Genomic DNA, 24,332 nt, shown 5'->3' with positions numbered 1-24,332 from the left:
AACATGAATTAAAGCTTAGTATAAATTAAGCTGGGATCGGATTGACTAAATCCGTCGAAACAAAATATATGAGAAGAAAAGGCTCTGAAATACAACACCTCCCAACTCAAATAATGACGCGTGTTGGCGATATCGTGGCGGTTGATGAATTCGTGTATTCATTCACTTATGACCGCGGATAAGGATAAAAGAAAAGTAATACGTCACCACAAGAAATTAATCAACCTTTATCACCTTCCGACATACCAATGACTCGGGTGATTCGCATTGAGTACTATCATTCTATAACTTTCATTTCCTGTTTCTACCAAATGGTCTCTGGTTAGCTGAATGTCGCAAAAAAGCAATATTGACTATTATTAGAAAACAATGAAAATGGAACATATTATTTATTTAGAAAATCGATGATGCGAATTGATATGGTCTTTTTGGGTCTTGGGGAATTGCTGAGGGCGCCTCGGCTTTCTATCTAGTTTTATAGTATTTCTTAAGACTACTAATCTTTATTAGTAGCTTCATTAATTTATTAGTTCCTAAATTCGATCCAAAATTCTCGCTGTCCTGTTGCAAGTCGAAAGTATCTTAAAGTCTCGTCGGGGTAAAAGAAACCTCCAGATTCCCCCGCAAGATGTTGAAGTTAGAAACTGTTCTAATTTTCCTTTCGATTTTCATGAGGCTTCCTACACCACCTCATAAAAAACTGTACTTTAGGGGCTTAAGCCGTTTGATTTTTATTGTGAATTTCAGGTAACTTGGCTATTCATACCATGTGATACAGAACGATGGCGAACAGTTTGCCCTAAAACTGATAGCTGAAGTTTTTTCTTTTGGATTTCGCTTGGTTTTGAATTCTTTTTACTTTCGCATATGGTCAAGGTTTCTCGTGAATACTGTTTTCTACAAAAGAATTATATTTTTAATGTTCTTTCTTTTCACTAAATCTAGCAAAAATAAGTGAAAAAAGTTTACTACTGTGTACTCACATTGATTTGAATACAATAAATGTTAGCTACTTATTAGTTCAGTACATTAAAAACTAAATATTTGCCTATTCATTAGATCTAATTCATGTTTCCTGGTCGTCAAATGGTGAGATAACTAAGTCCTCACAAGTCCCTATCTCATGCCTCCCCGAGCGTCTATGATGACATTTGGTCAATAGAACGGCGTCGACTGGGTGCTATCGCCTTCTGCGTTAGTAGCAGAATGAGAGGGTGCGAAATGGCTTGTAGGTTGAAGCCCATCCTAAAGTGCAGTGTTTATCATAGTATATTACAACATATAATTGTGTTGTTTATTACATCATGTATTAATATTATTATATTTATTATTATTATTATTAGAAGAGCGTAACTTACACTGCGACATTACCTGTTATATTGTATCATAGCATATTATTTCATATATTATCGTCTTACACTATTTTATGTTATTATATACTATGTTGTATGGTATTATACTGCTTTGCATTATATCATATTATATTGTATTATATTGTATTATATTTTATTATATTATATAATATTATATTATATTGTATTCTATTGTATTATGTTATATTGTATTGCATTATGTTGTATTATATTATATTATATTATAGGGTTTATTATGAGTAGTACTACGTACGTCTGCGCAAAATATGAATTTGTTTTCCTTGTAAGTTATCATTTTTAAAGTAATCTTTTAACTAACTATCAAGGTCGTCACAAGGTGAGCTTGGTCCTCACTGGTTCCTGTTACATGCCTACACGTGTGTCTGTGGTGACAAATGGTCGATGGAATGCGTTGATGGCAGAATGAGAGGATGAGAAATGACATATAAATTCAAGTAATATAATATCATAGCATATCGCAACATATCATTTTATTCATTCTATTATTTATTATATAATTCATTGTACTATATTATGTTGTTTTTTATTATTATTTTCATTATTATATTTATTGTTATTATTATCAATTTGTCATCAATAATAATAACATATATTATTTTTATAGATGTGGATATTATTTTTATTATTAGAAGAGAAATATTCTACTTCGTGCAGTATTGCGAAGATAGAAGAGCATAACTGACACTACATTAACTGTTATTTTATATCATTGTATTATATTATATTAAATTAAAATATATTATATTATATTATGTTATATTATATTATTTTGTAATCTATTATATCATTTTATGTTATATTAATTTCATTACACTATGTTTCATTGTATTTATCAATATAAAACATTTTGCACGGGGGCGTAAAGGGGAGGGAGCATCAGGGCATCGGACGAATTGATGACTGGACGAGGGATTGTGGATAGCCAGCCCAAGTCACTTGAAGGAAACTTGTTTCCATCTGAAGGTTTGAAATGAGTCTGACGCGCCCTTCTCAAACAAACCATCAGGTGGGTTCAAGCATGTATAGCGATATGCTTCATCCATGCACTGGATATTATGGTTGGAAGAGCATCTTTTATTCCCGCGGAATACGAGTAAGTGACTCTACTTACGTATCCGCCCAACCCTTTTTGTTCGCTTTTCGGTAACAGCTATAGTAAGAAGGTGAATGGATGAGTCATATCGGGGCTACTGTAAGTCTACCCGCATCCACTGGCAAGTCCTTGAACTGATGGTGGCTTCACTTCACATCACATCACATCACATTCATTAGATCTAATTCATGTTTCCTCACTCTTCCTTCCCGTCCGCTGGCACACATATTCACTAGTGTATTCCCTACATTACTGCTAAGTAAATCGTGTCAGGTGTGCGGACGTGTGAAAATAACATTTAGAATGAAATTTTTTTATCATTATGAATTACTTCGATACCCAAAGCCTGAACTCAAGTTGTAGATGAAAACGAATTCGGAACTAAATACCATGCGTCTCCATCGGATGATAATTTGATGGAGAATTATAGACGATAATTTTGAAGTCTGAAATTATACCCGTCCACAATTTTAAAAAATCTGAAAAAAACACAGCGTAATGTATTCATAAATGATTTATTTTTGATGTAAAATCTGGAGTTCGATAAAAAAATATCGAAAATTTTGAACATTTTTTTTTCACATGAAATACATTTTGAAAAATTCTGAAATAAATCAGAAAGGTTTCCCATAATTTCTAAAATATTCCTGATTTTTTCAATTTTCTTGCCAAAGGTTTCTGAAAATTTTAAATAAAATGAAAATCGGAAGAACCACCCTAACTCCACAAATGTGACAGTTTTTGGGTTAAAATTTTGGTAAAATCATCTCCAATATAAACCCCCTTTCAAGCAGTTTTTATATGCATACCCGGCTACACCCAGAGAATACGGATTCAAAAGTTAAAAGTTAGACTCCGAAACTGAATCCTAATTCTAGATTCTAGATTTTTGGAATTGGTTCCATGACTAGATTTTAAACTAAATTTAGTGTCTCAATTTGAGTTCAGAATTCATAACCAGAGTTCTCATTCTGGAACAAAAATTCAGAATTCCGAAACAAAATTCATGATATGAATCCTAAATCTTAATTTTGGAACAAAGATCTGAACCAACGACAAATGGTAATCTTTTCGGATTGGTGCAAATTGAATCATCCGACCGTTAATCCAGACAAATGCTCGATCATTACGTTTACGAGAAAAAAAGTGCCTTTGAAATTCTGGCTAAAGTTTCTCGCTGCCTTGGATTCGTGATGAGAATGGCTAAACATTTTACGGATGTTTACTGCTTGAAATCCCTATACTATTAACTCGTTCGCTCTACTCTGGAATATTGTTCAGCTGTTTGGAACCCTCACTACCTTAATCGCGTTAACAGAATCGAGTCGATTCAACGTAGATTCGTTCGATTCGCTTTTCGCCGTTTACCTTGAACTAAAGTTTGCCTCAGATAGAATTGGAACAAAGACAATTGCCTGTATTTCAGTTATTTATTATTGAATTCAAGATCTTTTTTTATACAAATGTAGCGTTTTCTTCATACTTTTAAGAAAAAATACGGATTAAAATTATTCGTCACGGTTTCGAAGGAATTCCTGTAACACGGCTCATTAAGCGGCGCACACCTTCTTCGTGCATCGTTTTAGCTATCTTATTCCACCAGGTCGTCATCTGATTGATATCTTTGACAACCTTTTCCTTTGCCTTGAGTCTCCTCTTCATGATTACCCAGCATTTCTCAATAGGGCGGAACTGGGGGCAGTTGGGTGGGTTAAGGTTTTTCGAAACAAACTGGACCCCTTTCTCTGCATACCATTCTTGAACGACTTTGCTGTAATGACAGCTTGCCAAATCTAGCCAAAACATTACGGGATGGTCGCGGGATCGAATGAACGGCAAAATTCGTTTTTGGAGACACTCTTTTTGGTATAGTTTCGATGTCATTGTCTTATTTTAAACGAAAACTATCGTTTTTTTTTTGCCACAGATGCAAATGCCCTGCCAAATCATAAATTTTCTTGCAAATTTATCGGCAAAAACAAATTTAAATTTGGCTGGAACACCCCCCCTAGCCGTTGCCAAGTAAAATTTTTGACTTGGGATTTGCCCGAAGTCAGCCTTGACATAGGTTTCATCGTCCATCAGAAGACACCCGTCGAACTTGGTCAGCAACTGGTCGTATAGTTTCCGGGTACGAATTTTGACCACACTATTCTGTTTTATGGTCCGGATCAGCTGTTTTCTAGATCAATACGATTTGATTTCCGAATTTTCTGGCCAAATCACGGTCCGACAGATTAGGATTCCTCTTAATCGTTTTCAAAATCTTACCACGCAGTTTCTGGTCGACAGTTCCACTCCGACGATTGACTTGAAGCTTCCGAATCGTCGTCAATGTTTTCTTATACCGTTTGATAACGCGCCATACGGTATTTCTGGGAAATTTCAGCTGTTTAGCTAGCCTAAATGCAGACCACAATAGATTTTCCAAATAACTGTGCACAATTTTTTCCCTTCTTTCGGTTTCCATGTTGATTGTTTACAAAGTACAATCTATTTGCGGAATGTTAAAAATCATACGTGAAGCTGATAAGATTCCTGACACGTGAGCGCCAAAAACTTCCAAATCCGTCCACCAGGAGCACCACAATATGAGCAAAAGTTTGTTCCAATTCTAAATGAAGCAAGCTTTAATCCTCATCAACTACCGAGCTATGGAAGTCGCGGATTGCTAATTGGTCTAGAACACACTGCAAGTCAGACGGGAGCTGTCGCATGCTTTAATGATAGCGATTATCGGCTTACAACGGTCATTCAATCGAGTGTCATCTGAGTTCGACTTCAATCTTTCACGGCATTAAACAAGAACCAAATTCTTACATAGTATTAGAAATAACCATTAGGACCACATTGTGTCTGCCGATTTTACAATAAATAGATAAATAAACAAACCAGAATTTTGTAAACTTACTTCAAAACCTGAATTGAACTCCTGATTCCAGTTTCTGAGTTCATTACCCTTATTCAGATTAGGTATGCTAGAATTGAATTCAGGAACTTGGATTCTGGAGCAAGATTTTGGAACTGGATTCAGTGCTTCAAGTCAGATTCGGAATTCAAGTTCAGTATTCAGTTTTAGAATTAAACTTGGAAATTTGTTCAGTGCCAGAATTTTAAATTAATGAACTGAATTCTTGACCTGGATTCCGTACCTGAATTTAGCAACTGAATTCGGAGCTAAAAATGACACATTTTTGTAAAAATTTGGAACATTCAGCTTCCAAATGGATTGAAGCAGCTTTTCAAATATGTCGAAGAGATGCATCTTCTTGTACGGCCTCGTCTTTTTTGTTGAAATATTCCACACCCCTGTTTCTTCCCAAATTATTGTCGATTTATGAGAATATTCTCTCTGGAATACCTCGCACAACTAACAAAATCGAAGCTTGGTATCGTAAGAGCAGGTGTATCGTAAAGAAGCAGGTAACTGTACTGAAAATTTTAGAAAGATAAAAAACAACCGATCAAATTAAACCCTTCATGCAGATCAGCAATCCTTCAACTAAGATGAAAAACCCGTGGCGGCGCGGACTCATTATTTATTTACTTATAATTTTATTTCATTACGAGAACAATGAAACCGAAGTGACGACGACTCAAGCACCAGTCGGACACGGAGGCCTGTTCCAAGCGAACCTGTGATCGCTAATAATAGTCGGTTATTTGCTGTAAATAAGATATGAGTTTGACGAATCGAATATCGAGGGTTTTTTCTGTATGGGAATTCAATTTGAACTGCTTTAAACATTGATGAGCCGAAGATGAAACGTGAAGAAAACGAAATGAAATATGTGCTTTTGGTACAAACCTTGAATGTTGTTTACCATATTCTGTCTCTTCTCACTAAATCATCAAAGTGATATCAACTTACCGTGAACGGTTTCTCTTCCAGTGCGTCTGGTCTCCACAGAACTGCGATCCGATCTCCTCCACAATGGTCGTAAAAGAAAACCGCATACTTTCGATATGCCTCCCGCAGCTCGGTCAAGTAGAATTGCACTGGATTGAAGCCAGCAGCCGGATCCTTGGGTTCTTCCACCACCAGATATTCTTTCTTGCCGTGCGAAAAATTGTCTATATTTGTTATACCTATGGCCGGGACAATGCTAGCATCCAAATGAATGATCAAATCGTATCCATCGAAGGATGGTTTGTAAAATACCTGAAACAGCCTATTGCTTGAAAGTAACTTTCTTCTTATTTCTAATGGTGTTACTTACATGCACTCGGTTTCGAACGACGCTGAGGTTATGCTCAATCAACGAAACTGCATGCTTTGCCAGCAATACAACTCTGTTGAGCACCTCCTGGCTGGGTGCTCTTCTACTGAACAAACCAAACCTGTCCGCATCACACGATGTCACAATGGCCAACGGCGGAAAACTGCTCCTACAGTCGACAAACTGTTTTTCCAGTTCCTCAACTTTTTCCTCCGGAATTTCCTCATTGAAATTCAGTACGACTAACTCCTTGCTCCAGTCGGTATTGGCCAGGTATTCCAAAAATCGCATGAAACCCGCCTGCGGTTGCAGTGTCGGACTTTGCTTCGTATACATCGAAGCCACGAGTAGTTCGGTACATTCATCGGGCCACAGGAACGGATCGATCAGCTGAGCATAGAGCCACCGTTTGGCCATGGCAGCAACGGATCCAAACGAGAAGTGCTGCTGATGCAAACCGTGCAGAATGCTGGTTAGCTTCGGTAGGATCGTTGCCTGCATTTCAAGTTGTATGCTTTGATCTGTGTCGTGATACAGTTTCGTTATTCGATTATCCGACAGGTACTCCCGCAGAAGGGTGATTTCCCGTTGATGAATAATGCGGAAACGGAAAAGATATTTTTCTGCAGAGAATAATATATTTACTACTACAAACACCAGCCTTTAAGTTTGAATATTAAACTTACCATACATTACATCCAAATAATCAGAGTACGCTTGAGGAACCAGTTCAGCTGAGGTACCGGCATACACCCGAATAGACTCCGCAAATTTCAAATAGAAAGCAGCTTTCAGCCTTCGAATAGCTTCGAGCTGTTCTGGCCATTTGCCGCTTGCCTCCAGCTGTATCGTAGCGTTAACCACATGTGAAGCTAGAAACACCAGTTGGCCGTCAACGAGCAAACATTTGGCTGTCGCTCTCGGTGGATCAGGTTCCGCATAACGAAACACCGGATCGGTTCCTATCAAAGCGTTGATAGTCAGCGGAAGATCATCCAACGTTTTCATGATGCGACTTAAGTTGTCGAACGTCCGAATGCAAGCCAACGAGCGTTCCTCGACGGTTTCATGCTGGTCGCTGTCGTCCGGTTTAACCGAAACTTCGAACTGATGAGTTAAATAATTTAACTTCGATTCAGTAATGTCATAGTGGGCATTTAGAAGATACAGTGCAATCTTGCGACAGATTAGACGCTTCTGTCCAATAGAATCTGTGCTCGCTCCCCAGATGCATGATTCCGTGATGGATCCATCTTTGAACCGACGAAGTTCAGATTTTCCACGCCAAAAATTTCGATAATCATCCGAGGCTGCTTTCTCAATCGCTTCCGGCCCTTTATCAACAACCGAAAATGCTTCCTGTGCATTCAAAAGAAACCCAATCGTTAGGTTCAGCTCGTTCGTAGCCCGTACCTGTATGGGCACCAAGAATTTGACTCGTTGTCCAAGACCTCTTCGAAGCAATTGGACAACCATCATCCTAAAGTGTGCATACGGATTGTTAAAGTAGTTCAGCTTGTCGCTATCGGATCCGAATGTGTCTACCACAGATCGAATTAAATCTGGCTTTTCAATGTTGAGAATATGATCGTATTGAGTGTAAACGGGATACTTGTTAAGAAACAACGGGATAAAGCTGTTTATTTTGGTATTATCCAAAAGTTGAATGGCAACCGCCGCTTCTTCCTTCACTCGCCGGTACAAATCTGCGGACATATTTGCACAGATGTTCAATATTCCCGAGCTATCTACGAATACCACTTCGTAGAACTTGTGATACATCGTCAAGTCGGTGGTTCCATTCGCTTCCAAAAAGATTCCAGCAGTGTCCCAATGACTGTTGGCCAATTGATTCCAAAACAATCGAATTATTTGGTAACTGCTCATCGTTTTGAATATTTTGCGAGCTTGCATCAAATGAACGACGAAGAAAGTCGCAATGGCTCCGTCGAAACCATAGAAACCCTCGTCGAACTGTCGCTGGTGAAGCCATATCTTCAGCAGAATGATCGCTTGACGAACATGATCCGATTGTAGTACGCTTTCGAGAAATTCCTGATTCTTCAAAAGGCACAGGTCATACAAAATGGAGGAGTTATAGTGCGGCGTTGGACAGAGAGCGGAGTCCAGCTGGGTTTCCTCACCGATCATAGCAGGCCGAACATTATTTTTCTCCGGCAGGAATCTAAAAACGAAGCATGTGTTTAGAGGTTTGATTTGGAATTATGTACTCCGGTAAACTTGGAGTGAAACGACTAAAATAAGAGAAATTTCGAAGGGAATGAGTCTTTGGTAACTTGAGTAATACGGTAACTAAAATGCAAATGCAAAATTTTAGTACCAGTTTTCTGAAGTTACTTCCAAAACAGTAAGATTTCATTGCTTTTGATCCACAGAAAACAAACGTTAAAATCAATAGAAGTGCAAAATAATTTTCTTTAATTCTATTTCTGTCAAAAATACAGAGCAAGTAAGAATAATAAATAGAATAAAAGGCATTCCATTGGGACACTCGATCCTAAAACAATAGTTAATGTAAAGTTTTCAGTTCGTATTAATTCACGTGTTCCAAGGACTGTATAGTTTACTGGGAGATTGGGAGATCAGTGTTGGTGATTGCCGAAAATTTGACAGAAGCTGTTATATTGCTATCTATATTGTATACAACATTTTCAATCCGGTAGAAGATGCTACAAGAACTCGAGTCTCTCAATGCATGAACCGTGAGAGAATTTTTCTACATTTCTTCGCTCCACTTCATACTCTGAGTATTTCACGCCATTTTGATAAATATGTGGAATTTCCCAAGAGAGAATCGCAAGTTAACAATTAACGCAAAAATCGAATCGATGATTCAACTTGATAATTCCCATACTAGGTTGCAATATTTCAAAACCCTTGTGTGGAGCATACATATACACATCGCGAAACGAGAATAAGCGACCGTTTGTTGCTTCAGAGAGGATCCCCACAGCAGCGTGCTAACCTTTGATGCTCAGAAATGTCATCGAGAGAAATTCGCTCTCGCATTCGTGTCGATTCTATGTTAAATGAACCATGCCGGGTTTTTGTTGTTGCGATGATATCCGTCTCTCTTTGATGGCAATGATTTAATCGTGTGAAGAATTGCCAGTGAGAGTTCTTTGATACGATAAAAGCCATCCTTGCCTATTATCCTACTCCGGACAGAACGAGTCTGGAGGCCGTGTGGCATCCGGCGAAATTATAGCTAACGCTTATCAATTATATTACAGAAACTCGTTACAAAAACTGAGCAAAACCTTATCGCTTTCAACTAAATCACATATTAGTAAAACAATAACGCGACGACGAAATCGCAAGTGAAACTTAACGCTATAAATATAATTGCATGCAAGCAAAACTTGAACACAAATTTGGCATGGTTAAATACCGAAATCCTAAGCACTTTAGCATGTGCTATAATTCTAATTGCATACACTTGGGTTCTTGACATAATTTCGTCGGATACAAGAAGAATACAAAATGAAGCGAACAGAGTCTATGGTCTTGGTTCGTGTGTTCGATGTTTTTTTTCGAATTTTCACACGAAAACTTAAAACGAACTTGCACATTAATAAGAAAGGCATTGTGACAACTGATTTAACTGTCGAATAAAAAACCTGTTTTAATCCACCTAGTGGTATAATTATGCTTTTCTTATATTACTCATACTATTATAAAAATTACTGTGGAATTCTAAAAAAAACTGCCCATTGAATAAATACAGGAAAGTTTGTTCTGGTGTAATCTAGCAAAATATATAAATTTTGTTTACCCTGTAGATCCGGAACCGAAAGTAGTATCCACAGCAAATTCAGGAATTCCGTATGTATAAGTTTGTTAAAATAGATTTGGCCATACTGAAGAAAAGTGCGAGAGATCCTTTTTGGTTTGTATGGCAAGAAACAAATATGATATACAAATTGGAATAGTTTTTAACCTAGTTAAATTTAAATAGTTAATTTGCCTCTTTTGCTTCGTCGCTTTAGAAGGCGGTATAAAATTTTAAACGCTTTACACCAGTTGTTCCCAAACTTTTTTGGTCGAATGCATATTTTAAATATATTATTCGTTCTACTACCCACCAAATAGAAAAAAAAAATATTAAAATTCTGCGGCAATCAACGTGTTTGCAGTTAACTCGAGATTTAAATATAAAATAGATAAAAATGATACAAACAATATTTTGCTTCCCAATCTCAACGCGGTAGAAATTAAGTGTTAATTCAAGATCCTATCGTTCAAACAATGGGTAAGCAAAACAACAACAAAACCTCACATATCATTGCTCTACCGGAGAAATAAAGTGAGATCGACTGGTAGAGGAATTAAGTTTTTGAGGAAGAAATTGGATCACAGGGGATCAACTAAAATGTAAACTTAACCGACCGTGCACAGTCAGATCAAATACCAAGTTCTTTTCTAACGGGAAGTGTTCTGAGTTGTGTATCATAACATCCACAGTACTTCAGTTGGCAGAGCAATTTCCATGGATTGGAGATTGTCTCTAGAAGCCTTTGACGCCAGTTTTTGGATTTCATTTTATCAGTCATAATTTCAGACTGTCTTTACGTTGGGCAATGGAGAAAAGTTCTGCATTTGGCGTGTTTTCTTGTGGCATATGTGGATAACACTGTGAGAGACAAAAACGAAAACATTTAAAACCAAACAGTTTATTAGCGATTCTCAAGCGACGACTTTCCACAGGGGCAAATTACGACAAAAATTTAGTTTTGGTGATAAAGGTGTGCATGACTGTGTTTTTTTACATTTGTTAATATTTGGTTCTATGATTGTTACAAAAACTCGCAAGTCCTCTCACCCAGTAATAACTAAGCGATATCTAGATCTGGATTCTGGTCCTGAATGCTTGATTAGAATACTGAGCTGTCGAACAAGGTTTCTGGATCAGAGTACTGAAACTGGATTCTTGAAAGAGATTCTTCATCCGAATATGGATTCTGAACTTGAAGCAGAATTCAATACTTATATTCGAAACATGGATCTTGATTCTAGTCCTTAAGTTAAACCTGGACCGGGATTATGCGGCCGAATTCTGTTTTCTGAACTTCTGACTGAGTTTCCGAAACTAACCTTTGAACCTATTTTGCACTTGGACTGTGAGACTGGATTGGATTCTGGACCTGAGTTCTCTAGGATTACTCAATTCTAAGCTTGAACCTAAATTATTGACAGAAATTCTAAACCTAGACCAGGATTCTGAACCAGGACCCTGGATTCGGATATCCGACAAGGTTTGTGTATCTGAATACTGAATCTGGACATGGTTTTTGAACCAGAATTCGGACAGAGATTGTGAACATGAGGCAGAAATCTACACTTGGATAACGAGCATAGATTTGGATTTCAGACCTGAACCTGATTTCTTGGCTTGAGCTTTCGATGAAGGTTTTGGATCTAAATCTGAAGCTGGATTCAGGATTCCAAACAAGATTTTTACTTGAAAAATTTGACTGAGATACTGGGTATGCACTAGAATCATGAACATTCTGACCCTGGATCCTGATTCTGTACTCTGCATCTTATACAGAATTCTTTATTTGGATACTAAATCTGGATCTTGATTCTGTACATGGATTCTAAGCCAAGATCTGAATTCCAGACCAGGATTATAATTGGAAATCAGAACATGGACTTGAATTGAGTAACTTGCCCTAACCTGTGAACAAGAATTTGTGATCTGAGTGCAGAATCTGATTTCTGAACCTAAAATCGGGACTTCGATTCTGGACCGGAATTCTTCGTCTGGATCTGAATTTTGGAACGGAACACTGGACCTCAATTCTGGATCTGTGGATATGAATTCTGAAATTGGACTCAGACTCTGGACCAAAATTCTTAACAGAAATTTTTTACCTGAACCTGAATTCTGCATCTGGATTCTGCCATTCAATTTATAACCTGGACTTGGACTCCTTGAGTGGCTGGCGACGAGCAGCCATGGACCGTGTTATGTGGAGACGTATGCTTGATACAGCAAAGGACACCCCAGGCCTATAACTGTTAGGTAAGAAGGTAAGTGGACTTTGGTTCTAACTCAGAATTCTGACCCCGGATCAGCTCCTGACAAAGTTTTTGAACCTGAAACTAGATCCTAAACCTTGACTCTTCACCTGAGTTCTGGACTAGGCTTAATTTTGGACCTGGGTTAAAAACCTGAACTCCTGACAGGAATAAATAGGTTTTTGTGTATTTTGGACATGAGTTCCGATCCCAGGGCCACATGTCTATATAAACTTGTCATGAATACATTTTACTCAGGGCCTTTCTCAGAAAGATTTTTCATGTATCGAAGCCCACTATTTGTGACTCACTGCCCACCTGTTAACAATTCTGAATTGTCTACCCACTAAAATAAGCTAATGCCCACTAGTGGGCTGCAGTGACTAGTTTGGGAATCACTGCTTTACACAGAATATCCGGAATCGCATGTCGGATTCAGACGAAATTCAGGAATTCTGTATGGAACCATAAGACCTCCTACTTGAACCTAAGTGTGAAAGTGAAAATCAGTCAAACCATCTCCGAGAAAATAGACTGAGTTCAATTTTGACGATTTTGAACACTATTTTCGTTGCTTCCGGAATCAGAAATCGGAAGCCAGGATAGCCGGAGCTACTAGCAATGACTAACGATTGAAATAGTTTCGTGCCCAGTTTATATTTTTTTTACGTTTTTTGTTGCGCTACTTTAAGTGACGATAATAAATTTTTAACAGAGTGTAAAAACTAGAGATGGACAAAAAAGTTCATTTCAAAGAACCGTTCAGTGATGTAGAGTTCTATTAAAAGAACTAGTTCTCGAGAGCAGTTCGTTCGTTCTTTTCATAGTTAATTTGCCTGTTGAATGACTAACCGAGATTTTAATTAGAACTGAGGTTTCGTAGATTCAAAAAGGATTGCGCGAGCATAAAAAAAGGTCCACGACTTTGAACTGAAGAACTACCGTTATCAAAAAAGAACTATTGATCATTCATTCTTTCAAAAGAACTAGTTCTTTTGAACCGTTCGCGACCGAATTGCCCATCTCTAGTAAAAACCCTGTAATTCCGGTACCGAAAGTCGTATTCAGGTGAATTCACACACGAGGAGAAAACATTCGTAGACGCACCGCGTTTCTGGTTCAATTCAACGCGATTGAAAACTCCTGGTCATGTACGTTGTATTGATGAACTCGGTTGTGTTTTCCTAACCAAGCTTTGACATTGGTTTTCGTTTTCTTTATAGTGCGTATGAAATTGAACAAAGCACACTGTGTACATCGTTCGTGAAGTTGTGTTGTTTTCGGCTTCCGTACCAGCACGTTCCGGTTTTGCATCGTCATTTTTTATAACGGTTCGAAAGTTTTGACACTAGTCGCCCTGTATTTGCATAACCAGAAGTCGGATTGGAATGACATTTTGCAGTAGCTTTGAAGGCAATGTGAGCTTTAATTTAAATCAAGATTTGTGAAAATCGGTTCAAGCACTGCTGAAAAATTGAAGTGAGTTCTATTTTTCGAGTATTTCATCACAACTTTCGGTTTTTCGGGAGTAGGTAACGGAAGACCACCGATTCCAGTTCTGCCAACTATAAGAATTTATCAGTCAGTTTTATGGGATTTGTACCTGTTTTTGATTATCGTTTGTGAAAAAAATACTCATGAAATTGAACGTTTTCAACTCATCGCGCTATAGTTCCGGAACCGGAAGTCGAATCTGGATTAAAAGTTCTAGAAATTTTTGAAGAACTTCAAGACCTTTCCCTTGAATCTTAGTTTGTGAAAATCGATAAGGCCGTTTCCGAGAAAATTGAGTGCACATTTCTTCCTTAATTTTCACATATTACCATGTAACTCCGGAACCGCAAGTCGGGTCCAAAAGAAATTCTATAGCAAGCTATGGGACCATAAGATCTTTCATTTGATTGTAAGTTTGTGAAAATCGGTTCAGCCATCTCCCAGAGAAAGTAAGAATACGACGTCTCTGAAAAAAAATCAAGAAAGTTCCGTTTTTAAGATTTTTACCACTATTTTCGGGACTTCCAGAACCAGAAACTGAGTACTGGCATAGCTGAAATCAGTTCGTCTGACCAGCAACTAGCACAACCTACAAATTGAAACAATTGTCAATGAGTCAATTTTAGAAGAATTTGCAACTTTTTTTTGCATTATCGCTCTAAATGTCAAGTTTCAAGTTCATACACGTTTCACCCTGTATTTCCGGAACCATGACTCTCGGCTCTCCGAGCTTCGATTGAAAAGTTGGTTTTCACAGTGCACTATGGTCCGACACGGGAAATTAGCGTGACAAAAATGTTTTCACTATTAAATATTAGTTTTTTGTAGTTGGTGTCTTCACAAAAGTTGTTTGCAATCAAATGGCGCTCCTTTTGATGTCATGGGTGGTTGTCATTTAGATTGAAATCTGAAATCTAACTTTCTTAATTGAACTCAAAAATGATTTTGTTGTACAATAAAGTTGTAGGAAATTTTATTGCGAGCAACTTTGTTGAAAAAAGCACCTCTCTAGCTCTTCATTTAATCGAGTTACATGATTTTTCCCAAGTAAAAGTAGGGTGGCTCCTGAAAACTCACTTTTATTATTCTAACTATTTTGTGAAACGTTCCACCGAAAAGTTGTCTTTAGAAGAGCTATTGAACTAATTTTGCACATAATTTTGCTCAACAAAGCTTTTTCATATGAGCCACCAGTAAAAAGTTATGATTGTTTTTTCACGCAAATTTCCCGTTTCGGACCACTGTGCAGTGATTGCATAAGCTTTCTATAAGAGCAAGGCAAAACATCAGATTATTTAGAACAATGAACCAAACAAACTGATATTTCTCTTTTGAATATCCACTCAACGACAGCGAAGAAAACTGCCCCATAACTCCGAAACAGAAACTCGGATACAATAAAAGTCTATAGATCCATAGTTTGAATATTAATATATAAAAATTCGATTGTTTTGGAGAAAATGAGGTGCACATTTTTCTAATACGGTTGTAAAGTTCAGAACCAAGGTTAGAAAGTCAGTTTTCAAAATAATAGCACAGTATTTCTATATAAGAAAGACAAAAAGCAACTAGTGGAGAACTGTTAGCTAGGCATGCCAAAGCCATATACTGTATACTGTGTTTGAATTCCGGCTCACTTTCGAGTATCGTGAAATTTCTTAATATACCGTGCAAAAGCATGGATTGATTGATTATTACTAATAAATCATACGTGTCTTAAAACGTACCGATTGAACTAACCGCACAGTAGTCATTACGTTGCCAAATATGATATCAACATGTGTTTATTTTTTCCTACTGGCAATGGTCCTTAGTCCGGCGAAAACCGTTCGTGTAGATCTGGGTTCGCCGCAAATCGATTGCGTTCACATTCGAAGTAGTTGGATGCGTACACTGATATTCGCTACTAACTACTTCAACAATGTTCACGGACAAAACTCCTACCGGTATATGGCACTTGCACCAAAAGAACAAAATCTTCCGCATCATACCTCCTTTCGACTGGAAAGGCTTGGACAGTACAAAGAACCTGTATACCATATCAAATTGATCAACTATCGAGAGTACATTTTCGGAGGACCGCCTGATACGTCTACACACGAGGATCGTGTTCCCGTGTTTAGTAATCACAAAAACATCAATGGAACCCTCGCGGAAGGCATTTGGTCCTTCCAGCGTGTTATGGACAGTGGCATTTGGATTGGTGCTTGGTATATAAAAAACATTTTCTACAATCAATACCTGATTGCGTCACACCAAAAATCCGACCCCCCGAATGGGGCATCGGGGGAAACTTTCCGGACTTTGAAGCTGGATCGAATCAGTCAACCAACTTTGAGTGGGGAACATGAATTTTTACTGGAGGCTTGCTAAAGTTTATTTAAACTTAGTGGACCTGGAAAATTCTAAAGGTTCTTCCCAAGTTCAGATGAAGAAGATGAAGCAAATAAAACCACCATCATCTATGTAATGATGATGATCCATATAATTATAAATATTTAGCAGTTTTGAGTATCAAATAATTCAGAGTAACAAAGTAAATAAGATTTTAAGTAACAATGTTGAGCGTTTATAACTCAGTGATTTGCTGATGGATTTATATTATCTAACGACGAATCGATTCGAAAATCTTTACCTGGAAACTAGCCGTTTCGTTGCAGTATTGCTATACTATACTATTGAGAAATCTTTCTGGATTGATCTATGTTTTCACGAGCCAATCACAGCATGCACCAATGACGTCACCCTCTTGATTCCCCTAACACGGCCGACGGTTTTGACCGTTGTTTCATACCTAGCATTTCATTCAGTAGCAGTTCTGCTTCATGACAAAAAAGGCGAATGGGTAATGTCATTGACATTACCGAGTTTTCTCGGAGACGGCTAAAGCGATTTTTAACAAGCTTAGGTTCTTATGAAAGCTACTATTGGATTGTGAATCAAGTTCGGAGATCAAGTGGCTGTCGCTTCCGGTTATGGAAATAGCTTAAGGTACTATTAGGTCAAGTTTGAAGATCAAATGGTTATCAGTTTTGGTCCCGAAGATATAATGGTATGAGTGACATAACCAACGAAACGTTAGTTTTTTACCGCTCAATTTTCTCTAAGATGGCTGAACCGATTACAACAAGCTTGGTCTCGTTTGAAGTCATCGATCAAGTTCAAAGATAAAATGGCTGATACTGAAATCTGATCTGATATACAATGAACCTTATCGTTGCAAATGTCAAGGACAAGGATATTTGAAAAGAACATATCTCGTCTGCAGACGATCGCAGACGAGTAATTCAACCACGACATGAAAGCTCCTTTGAAGTAGTTTAATATGTAAGTAGTCTCATCTGCGCCTTTTGATGATAGCCTAGTTAAAAGAATTTTGCAAAAAAAAAAACATGAAAAATGGCTTTATTTCATTAAACTGAAATGATAGTAGCATAGTATGTTTGAGAAAGTTGTGTAGTTTTGAATGATGAAAAACTTTGAAAAACGTGAAAAACTCATATAAATTAAAAATATATATGTTTTCTTTCAAAAACTTTAGGTTTTAGGACACCCTTTTCAGAAAATACATTATATCATTAATTACACTCAAGTTACGAAAATAGTACCTTCTACAAATTTGTTTAAAATGACTTTTCGAACAACTTTATCAAAGTAACTTAGCCCGTATGGGGGCCCTTAGCCAAAATAATATTTTTATCTCACTTTTAGGGGGATTAATCACATAAATCATCTATCAATCTAAGCCACTTTGCTGAAGATACTGTACCTCAAAAACCACGTTTTAAATGAGTTATCAATTAAGAGCGTAAAATTGAGCTTTTGAATCATTGTGCACTATAGACTGTCCCAGAAAGTATGGACGCAACCAAAAACCGCTGCCATTTCGCAATGGTTCAGAATCTGTAAATTTTTATGGCTGCATCCTGTTGTTTACACTTTTCTCTAACCATTTGTGCAGTTGTTTATTCGTTTTCATTAGTTTGTTTCGAAATGCGTGGTCTTTCAGCAGAACAACGTCGAAAAATTGTGTACAAATGGTGCACAGAACGCGGACTGTCACTGAGAAAGATAGCAAAACTGTAAGGAGTAAGTGAAAAAGCCGTGCGAAATGCAATCAGGAAGTTCGGTGAGGATAACACCTTTGAGGATAAACCGAAAACGGGTCGAAAAAAAGGTCCTGATAACCCACAGTTGGATAAACGTATACTGAAGGCGTTCGAGCAAAAGAAGGAGGTTTCAGTTCGGGATGTGGCCAAAAAAGTGGGCACTTCGAAGTCAAATGTTCTTCGTGCTAAAGAACGTTTGAATCTTCGAACCTATAGGAAGCAGAAATAACCGAAACAAGAAGCATCGATCAGTCCGAGGGTTCGAAAGCTTACAATACGATTCTTGCTGGAAATTTGAACTGCATAATCATGGACGACGAAACCTACGCAAAACTCGATTACAAATCCTTGCCTTGACCACAACATTATAAGGTGCGAGAAGGGCAAGTGTTAAACCAGTCCGAGACATCGATTGAAGTCGAAAAATTAGGTAAGAAATCTATGGTCTGGCAAGCAATTTGTAGCTGCGGTAAGATTTCGAAACCCTTCATCACCACTGCTTCAATGGCCAGCGAAATATACATCAAGGGATGTTTACAAAAACGACTTCTACCCATGATTCGAAGCCACAAGGATCCTGTTGTCTTCTGGCCAGATCTTGCTTCTTGCCACTACTCGAAATCAACGGTAGAATAGTATACTACCAAAAATGTCACTTTCGTCCCAAAAGACATGAATCCACCAAATTGCCCACAACTTCGACCAATTGAGGAATTTTGGGCGTTAACGAAGGCACATCTTAGGAAACATGTCTCGGCAGCCGAAACCATTCAACAGTTCGAAAAAGATTGGAAAAAAGTGTCAAAATTTGTTGCCGAGAAGTCTGTACGGAATTTAATGAGGAACGTTCGCAAAAAGGTGCGCCAGCTAGTCTACAATGGCTAAGTAGCAAATGTTGAGGATAATATTCTGTTGTTGTAGTATAATATTATCAGTACATCGAATGAAATTTGAATATCTAACACTTGTGAATTATTTACAGCGAAATCAAAGTGCGTCCATACTTTTTGGGACAGTCTTTAGGTGGATTAGGAATATAAAAAATTTCTTGTTTTGTAGATTTTCATATTAGGTGGAGAAATTTTTTGCATATTCTGATGGTTCTAAACATAACCGATTTGTGGAATTTATCCTATATTTGAAACTGCTGAGCACTTTTTGTTACCATTTATTTATCTACACCAGAACCTGAATTCTGGACATTCAAAGACTGGAACTGAATCAATGAACTAAATACGGATTCTGGAGATGACGAATTAAGTTCTTGGATTTAGTTCTACAATTCTGGACCTGAACTCATTTTCAGAATCAAGGCTCGGAATTTACTTCTAGAACAGAGTTCTGAACTTGAATTCCGAACCACTTGAATCTAGTTCCAGAACCTAAGTTCAATTTCAGCATGCAGATTCTGAATTCTTAACCTGAATTCTGGAAATGAATTCAGGAATTAGATTCTGAAACCAAATTCAGGATTTAAATTATGGTTCAGAAGCCATTGTAAAATTCTGATTCGGAGTTTAGATCTAAAGTTTTGTTCTAGAATTCATATCAGTCCTAGCTTCGGCTGGACATATACTAAAATTGGAACGATACAGAGAATTCATATCTTGAATTTTGTTCCAAAATTCTGAAGTTGAATTTCTGAATCAGAATTCTGATTTAGTTTCAAAATCTAGTCAAGAAAACAGTTCCAAAAATCTAGTTCGGGAATTAGGTTTCAGTGCCAGAGCCTTGTTTTCAACTTTTGAACTTGTATCCTGGAACTAAACTATCAAACTCAACGCTGAAAATAAGTTATAATGCTGAAATTAAGTTCAAGTGAACCAGAATTCAGATCCTGAATTTAGTTCCACCCAGTTGTGGACTCCATCTCAGAATGGATTGATTTAGTTTACAAAAAAGGACCCACTTAACACTGTTTCGCCAACCCCAAGAAAACGTTGCGCCGTTCATTAAACGAGACGATGTATAATTTGTCATAAATTTGGCTCGGATCTGTTTCAAAATGTACTATATAAAGTTGCTGGCCGAACGAACCAATTTCGGGTATATCGGTTTCTAGTTTCTGAAAACGCAATAGACTTAATTTTTATTTTTATTAAAGATTCAATGAAAAGTTTTTTGATTTCTTTAGTAATATTGATGTAAATATCAGTAATATGAGAAAGGTTTTCTCATCATGAATCAAGTTAATTAAATTTAAATTGGAAGTTAATTTTAAGCATTCCTGAACTGGTTTTATATCTTTCTGATTCCTAAGCTTATCATATGTCACTCTCGCTTGACGCAGTTTTCACACTCCCGATCTGGAAGGATTCTTAGTGTCAGTATGATCGTAGCACCAGTTATGCAATGATTCTTTACGTTATTAATCGGCTGCGAAGTCCGTTAAAACAGAAGGTCAATTTGCGAAGAGATTTTGTCTATTATTTGGAAATCCCGTCAAGTCCAAGAAGATTTTTTTTGCAATTTGAAAAAGAAATTTTTTTGCAAAAAACATTCAGAACGACAATTGTTTTAGAGATAAAATTCAACAAAACTATAAAATAATTATTACAAATGCTCCCTCTCGGGGGTATTCTTCGTACAATATAATTTGCTACTTTGCCACCGTCGATTTTAGAAGGATATCAGAAATTAACAACATTGGGAAACTTTTTCGAATGACTAAATATTTGGCAGAGAAATTTATAAAATTATTGGATCAATGTTTTGAGTCCCATCTTTCCTATTTATTTGTCCTTTTCTGGATTAGCTATCGTATGCGAAATATATCCGACTGCTCGCAAGCACGATTTGTTTTAAATAAACTTTATTTGTTCTCTTATTTGCAGGTTTACTCACACCCCAACGATGAGTGCGAGTACAACTCAGTTTCGTTTGTGTGTTAAAAATACCATGAGCCGGTTCCTGGTCTCTCAGGTGAAACGACGTAACATGGCATTTCATCAAAACACGCCGATCCTTAAGTACGATTTAGACAGTCCGTCACCATTAAAATTAGTTGAATGCATTCCTATGGAGACATTCACACAAACGTCACCGGAACGTATGAACTTTCCGGTAAAGAGAGCATTATCAACTTTGATGGACACTGAAGGAAGCGGACCGTCTGAATCGTACATTGAGTTACGTGAATCGTCAAAAATTGGAAGCGAGCTAATTACATTTGATCAAAGCAAGCCTTTTAAAATATCGAATCATTTTGTTCGTGTGACGTTTGCTCTCTGGCAGCAACTTTCCTGTGACATTTTTCATGTGAGACTGAAGCACTAGCAATATTTTCAGTAATATTTATAAGTTCATTTGCGGTCACAGTATCGCTTTTGCTTTGACAAACCAGAGTGGTGCTTTCCAACGGATATGTCGCTGACTCCTCCAAAATCATCGACTTCGTGAGGAAAAGCCAGCAAGCCAGCTTAGCGTATTCTATTTCTAGCAGGCAAAATAGTAGCGAGCAATACTTAATCAATGTTTTAATCACATATAGTTTATATTACGTGGTTTACTTTAGTCAAATCGATGCATAAAAATATTTCCAATCAATAGGTGAAATAATATTAATGACTAAGAGACTGCAATATTACGGGCCTCTAAACATGAGCATTAAAAAACATTATTATCGTATCAAGAGGTTTTTAAATACAATATTTTAACAAAATAATTCGCAAGTTAAATTTGTGACGATTTTTGATTTTTTGTTTTGTTATGAAGAATGAAAAAACAATATTGAATCTTCGAATTGCCAGACCCGCTGAAGAAATCCGGGTCCGGGTGAATTCCTCCCTTTGCTCCTCCTCTCTCTCAATAAACAAAGCAAAGATGTGTTTAACACTAGAAATGTCTTAGAAATGCGAATTCGTCGTTTCTGATTTTAATCAGTTAAACATGCTTGGTTCTTCCGTTCAATTAGGCTGCATAACAAATTTTAAAAATTCAATAGCAGTTTTCGGAATTTACTAACTTTTGACATGTTTCTAAAAGTAACATTCCATTTCTGACCAACTTCTCTATCAATGTAAAAGTTTATGATTTGTAAGAACGATCCTTAGCTGAGGGATTTTCATTTTCAACACACACACCGCGAAACATCGTGATCGTGAAATTGCTCGGTCACGGTGTGAGCCGTTGGTAATTTAGTAACTGATTATCGCCGCGAGACGAGCTTAAAAATACAGCCGCTTTGAAGTGTACAGGTTAGTTTGTAGCTTTGTCCGATATGCTGTTAAAAAATTTCACTTTTCTTGCATTAGTGGCCGTACTGGCAGCAGACCCGAGTCTACGTTTGAATGTTGGTTCACCTCCGGTCGACTGTGTGCGTCTTCGAAGCATCTCTCTTCGTAGGCTTATGTTCGCTACAGTTTGGTATCATAACCTGGGACGTTATATGGGGGTAGCACATAAATCCGGAACGGTTCCGGATTCAGCATTTCGACTAGAAAAAATAAATTCGGCTGCAGAACCAATCTACAACATCAAAGTAATTAATGTTCGGGAATATGTGTATGCGGCGCCACCAAGCGTGTCTACGCACGAAGACCGTGTTCCGGTTTTGACAAATTCAATAAACGTCAATCAGACACGTAAGGAAGGTGTATGGGCATTTGAGAAAGTTATAGATGCCAGAGGTGCTTGGCTCGGTGGTTGGTACATCAAGAATGTCTTCTACAACGAGTATCTGATTGCATCGAAACAAAAATCCGAACCTCCAAAGGAAGCAGATGAGCACAATTTCTGGTCTTTAAAACTCGATCGCAGAAATCAACCGCGGAAAACGCAAGATCATGAGTTTTATGTAGAATCATGCTAGGAATAAAAACTAATTTTTGTTGTTCATGATACAATTAATTTTAAGTTCATTCAATATTAGAAAACAAATCAACTTACCGTTTAGGAGAAAATTTCGCAACAGTAGCAGCATGGATGATGAAACGCACCCGTTTGGCAAACTTTTCATCAGCGGGAGTCACTTCCAGTACCGGTTTAAGCACGTCACCTTTCAACGACACAAAATTCACTTTCGCAACCAGCGGATATTTAGATTGCTTGGTTAATCCGTCTGCCAAATGGCAAAGAAAGTGAGCCCTTTTGTAATGGTAGCGCATGTTCAGGTAATCTTCGTTTCGAAAACACTTATCCGGAATTTCAAGCAGTAAATCAACGGTCAGCGGCTTTCCACAGCATGTTTCCATTTGGGTTGAACCAATTTGATGAACAATTCTTTGCTGTACGAATTTGAAGGTTTCCTTACTGAGCACATTTGCGGAGTTGCTCGGAAACGGTAGGGGAAAGGCAACTGCTTCGTAAGTGACGTCTAGCAAACCTCTTTCGTTTTCTGCGTCTTTCAGGGTACGTAGGAACTTCCGAAAATCGTTCAGCCAACTTTGCACAAAGTTGAGAACCTTTGTTTTAACTTTCACTTCGAGTAAAATTTCCTCAACTTGCAAACGAAACAGATTCGAATGGTAAAAATTGTTGGTCTCCTTCAGTCGATTGATCTCCTCAACTGTCGGAGGTTTGTACAGTTCTTTTAATGCTTTATTCTTGAGTTGTCTTTCTTCCGGGTCTGATAGTTTATGCTTTTTTGACTTTTCTGACCCATTTTTACGAAGCGGGGCTTTTACAAAGCGTCCGCCCATGCTCTCATGGCCGCTATCACTACCCGGTGCCTCCTGTGAAAACCTTCCATTCTCTTCTAGACTATCGTTGGATTCATTTTCAATCATCGAATCGTTATCCGTTCCTTCTGTGTTCACGGGCAACGAGGCTTTCCGTTTCTGCAATAGTTTGTGAATTTATTTGTTCTATGAAAAACTTTTCGCTCACCTTTGAAATAAGTTTCTTCATTCTTTGAGAAGCACTTTTTAAATCAACAAAATAGACACGAAAAAACTAATCAAACGTTTTAATTGGAAGAAACGTGATTACACGTGTGATAGCACCGGTAGCTGATTGTTTTTATTTTTATGCTAAGATA

The 24,332-nt window shown here is 37.6% G+C and overlaps 1 protein-coding gene across 1 annotated transcript in view; it reads right to left on the bottom strand.

The window, feature by feature from the left end:
• Positions 1-24,332, bottom strand: part of LOC131427190 (nucleolar protein 6) — a 26,036-nt gene extending 1,704 nt beyond the window's left edge. The window contains exons 1-5 of the mRNA XM_058590165.1: positions 24,182-24,332; positions 23,243-24,132; positions 7,394-8,892; positions 6,708-7,330; positions 6,359-6,649 (exon numbers count right to left, since the gene is read on the bottom strand). Of these exons, the coding sequence (XP_058446148.1) occupies positions 6,359-6,649; positions 6,708-7,330; positions 7,394-8,892; positions 23,243-24,132; positions 24,182-24,202 (3,324 nt within the window). The 5' untranslated portion in view covers positions 24,203-24,332. The remainder of the gene's footprint in view (positions 1-6,358; positions 6,650-6,707; positions 7,331-7,393; positions 8,893-23,242; positions 24,133-24,181) is intronic.

The sequence above is a fragment of the Malaya genurostris genome, chromosome 2 (genome assembly GCF_030247185.1).
Source record: "Malaya genurostris strain Urasoe2022 chromosome 2, Malgen_1.1, whole genome shotgun sequence".
Lineage (NCBI taxonomy): Eukaryota > Metazoa > Arthropoda > Insecta > Diptera > Culicidae > Malaya > Malaya genurostris.
The sequence above is the reverse complement of the archived record's forward strand: the minus strand, read 5'-3'. Positions and strand labels throughout refer to the sequence as shown.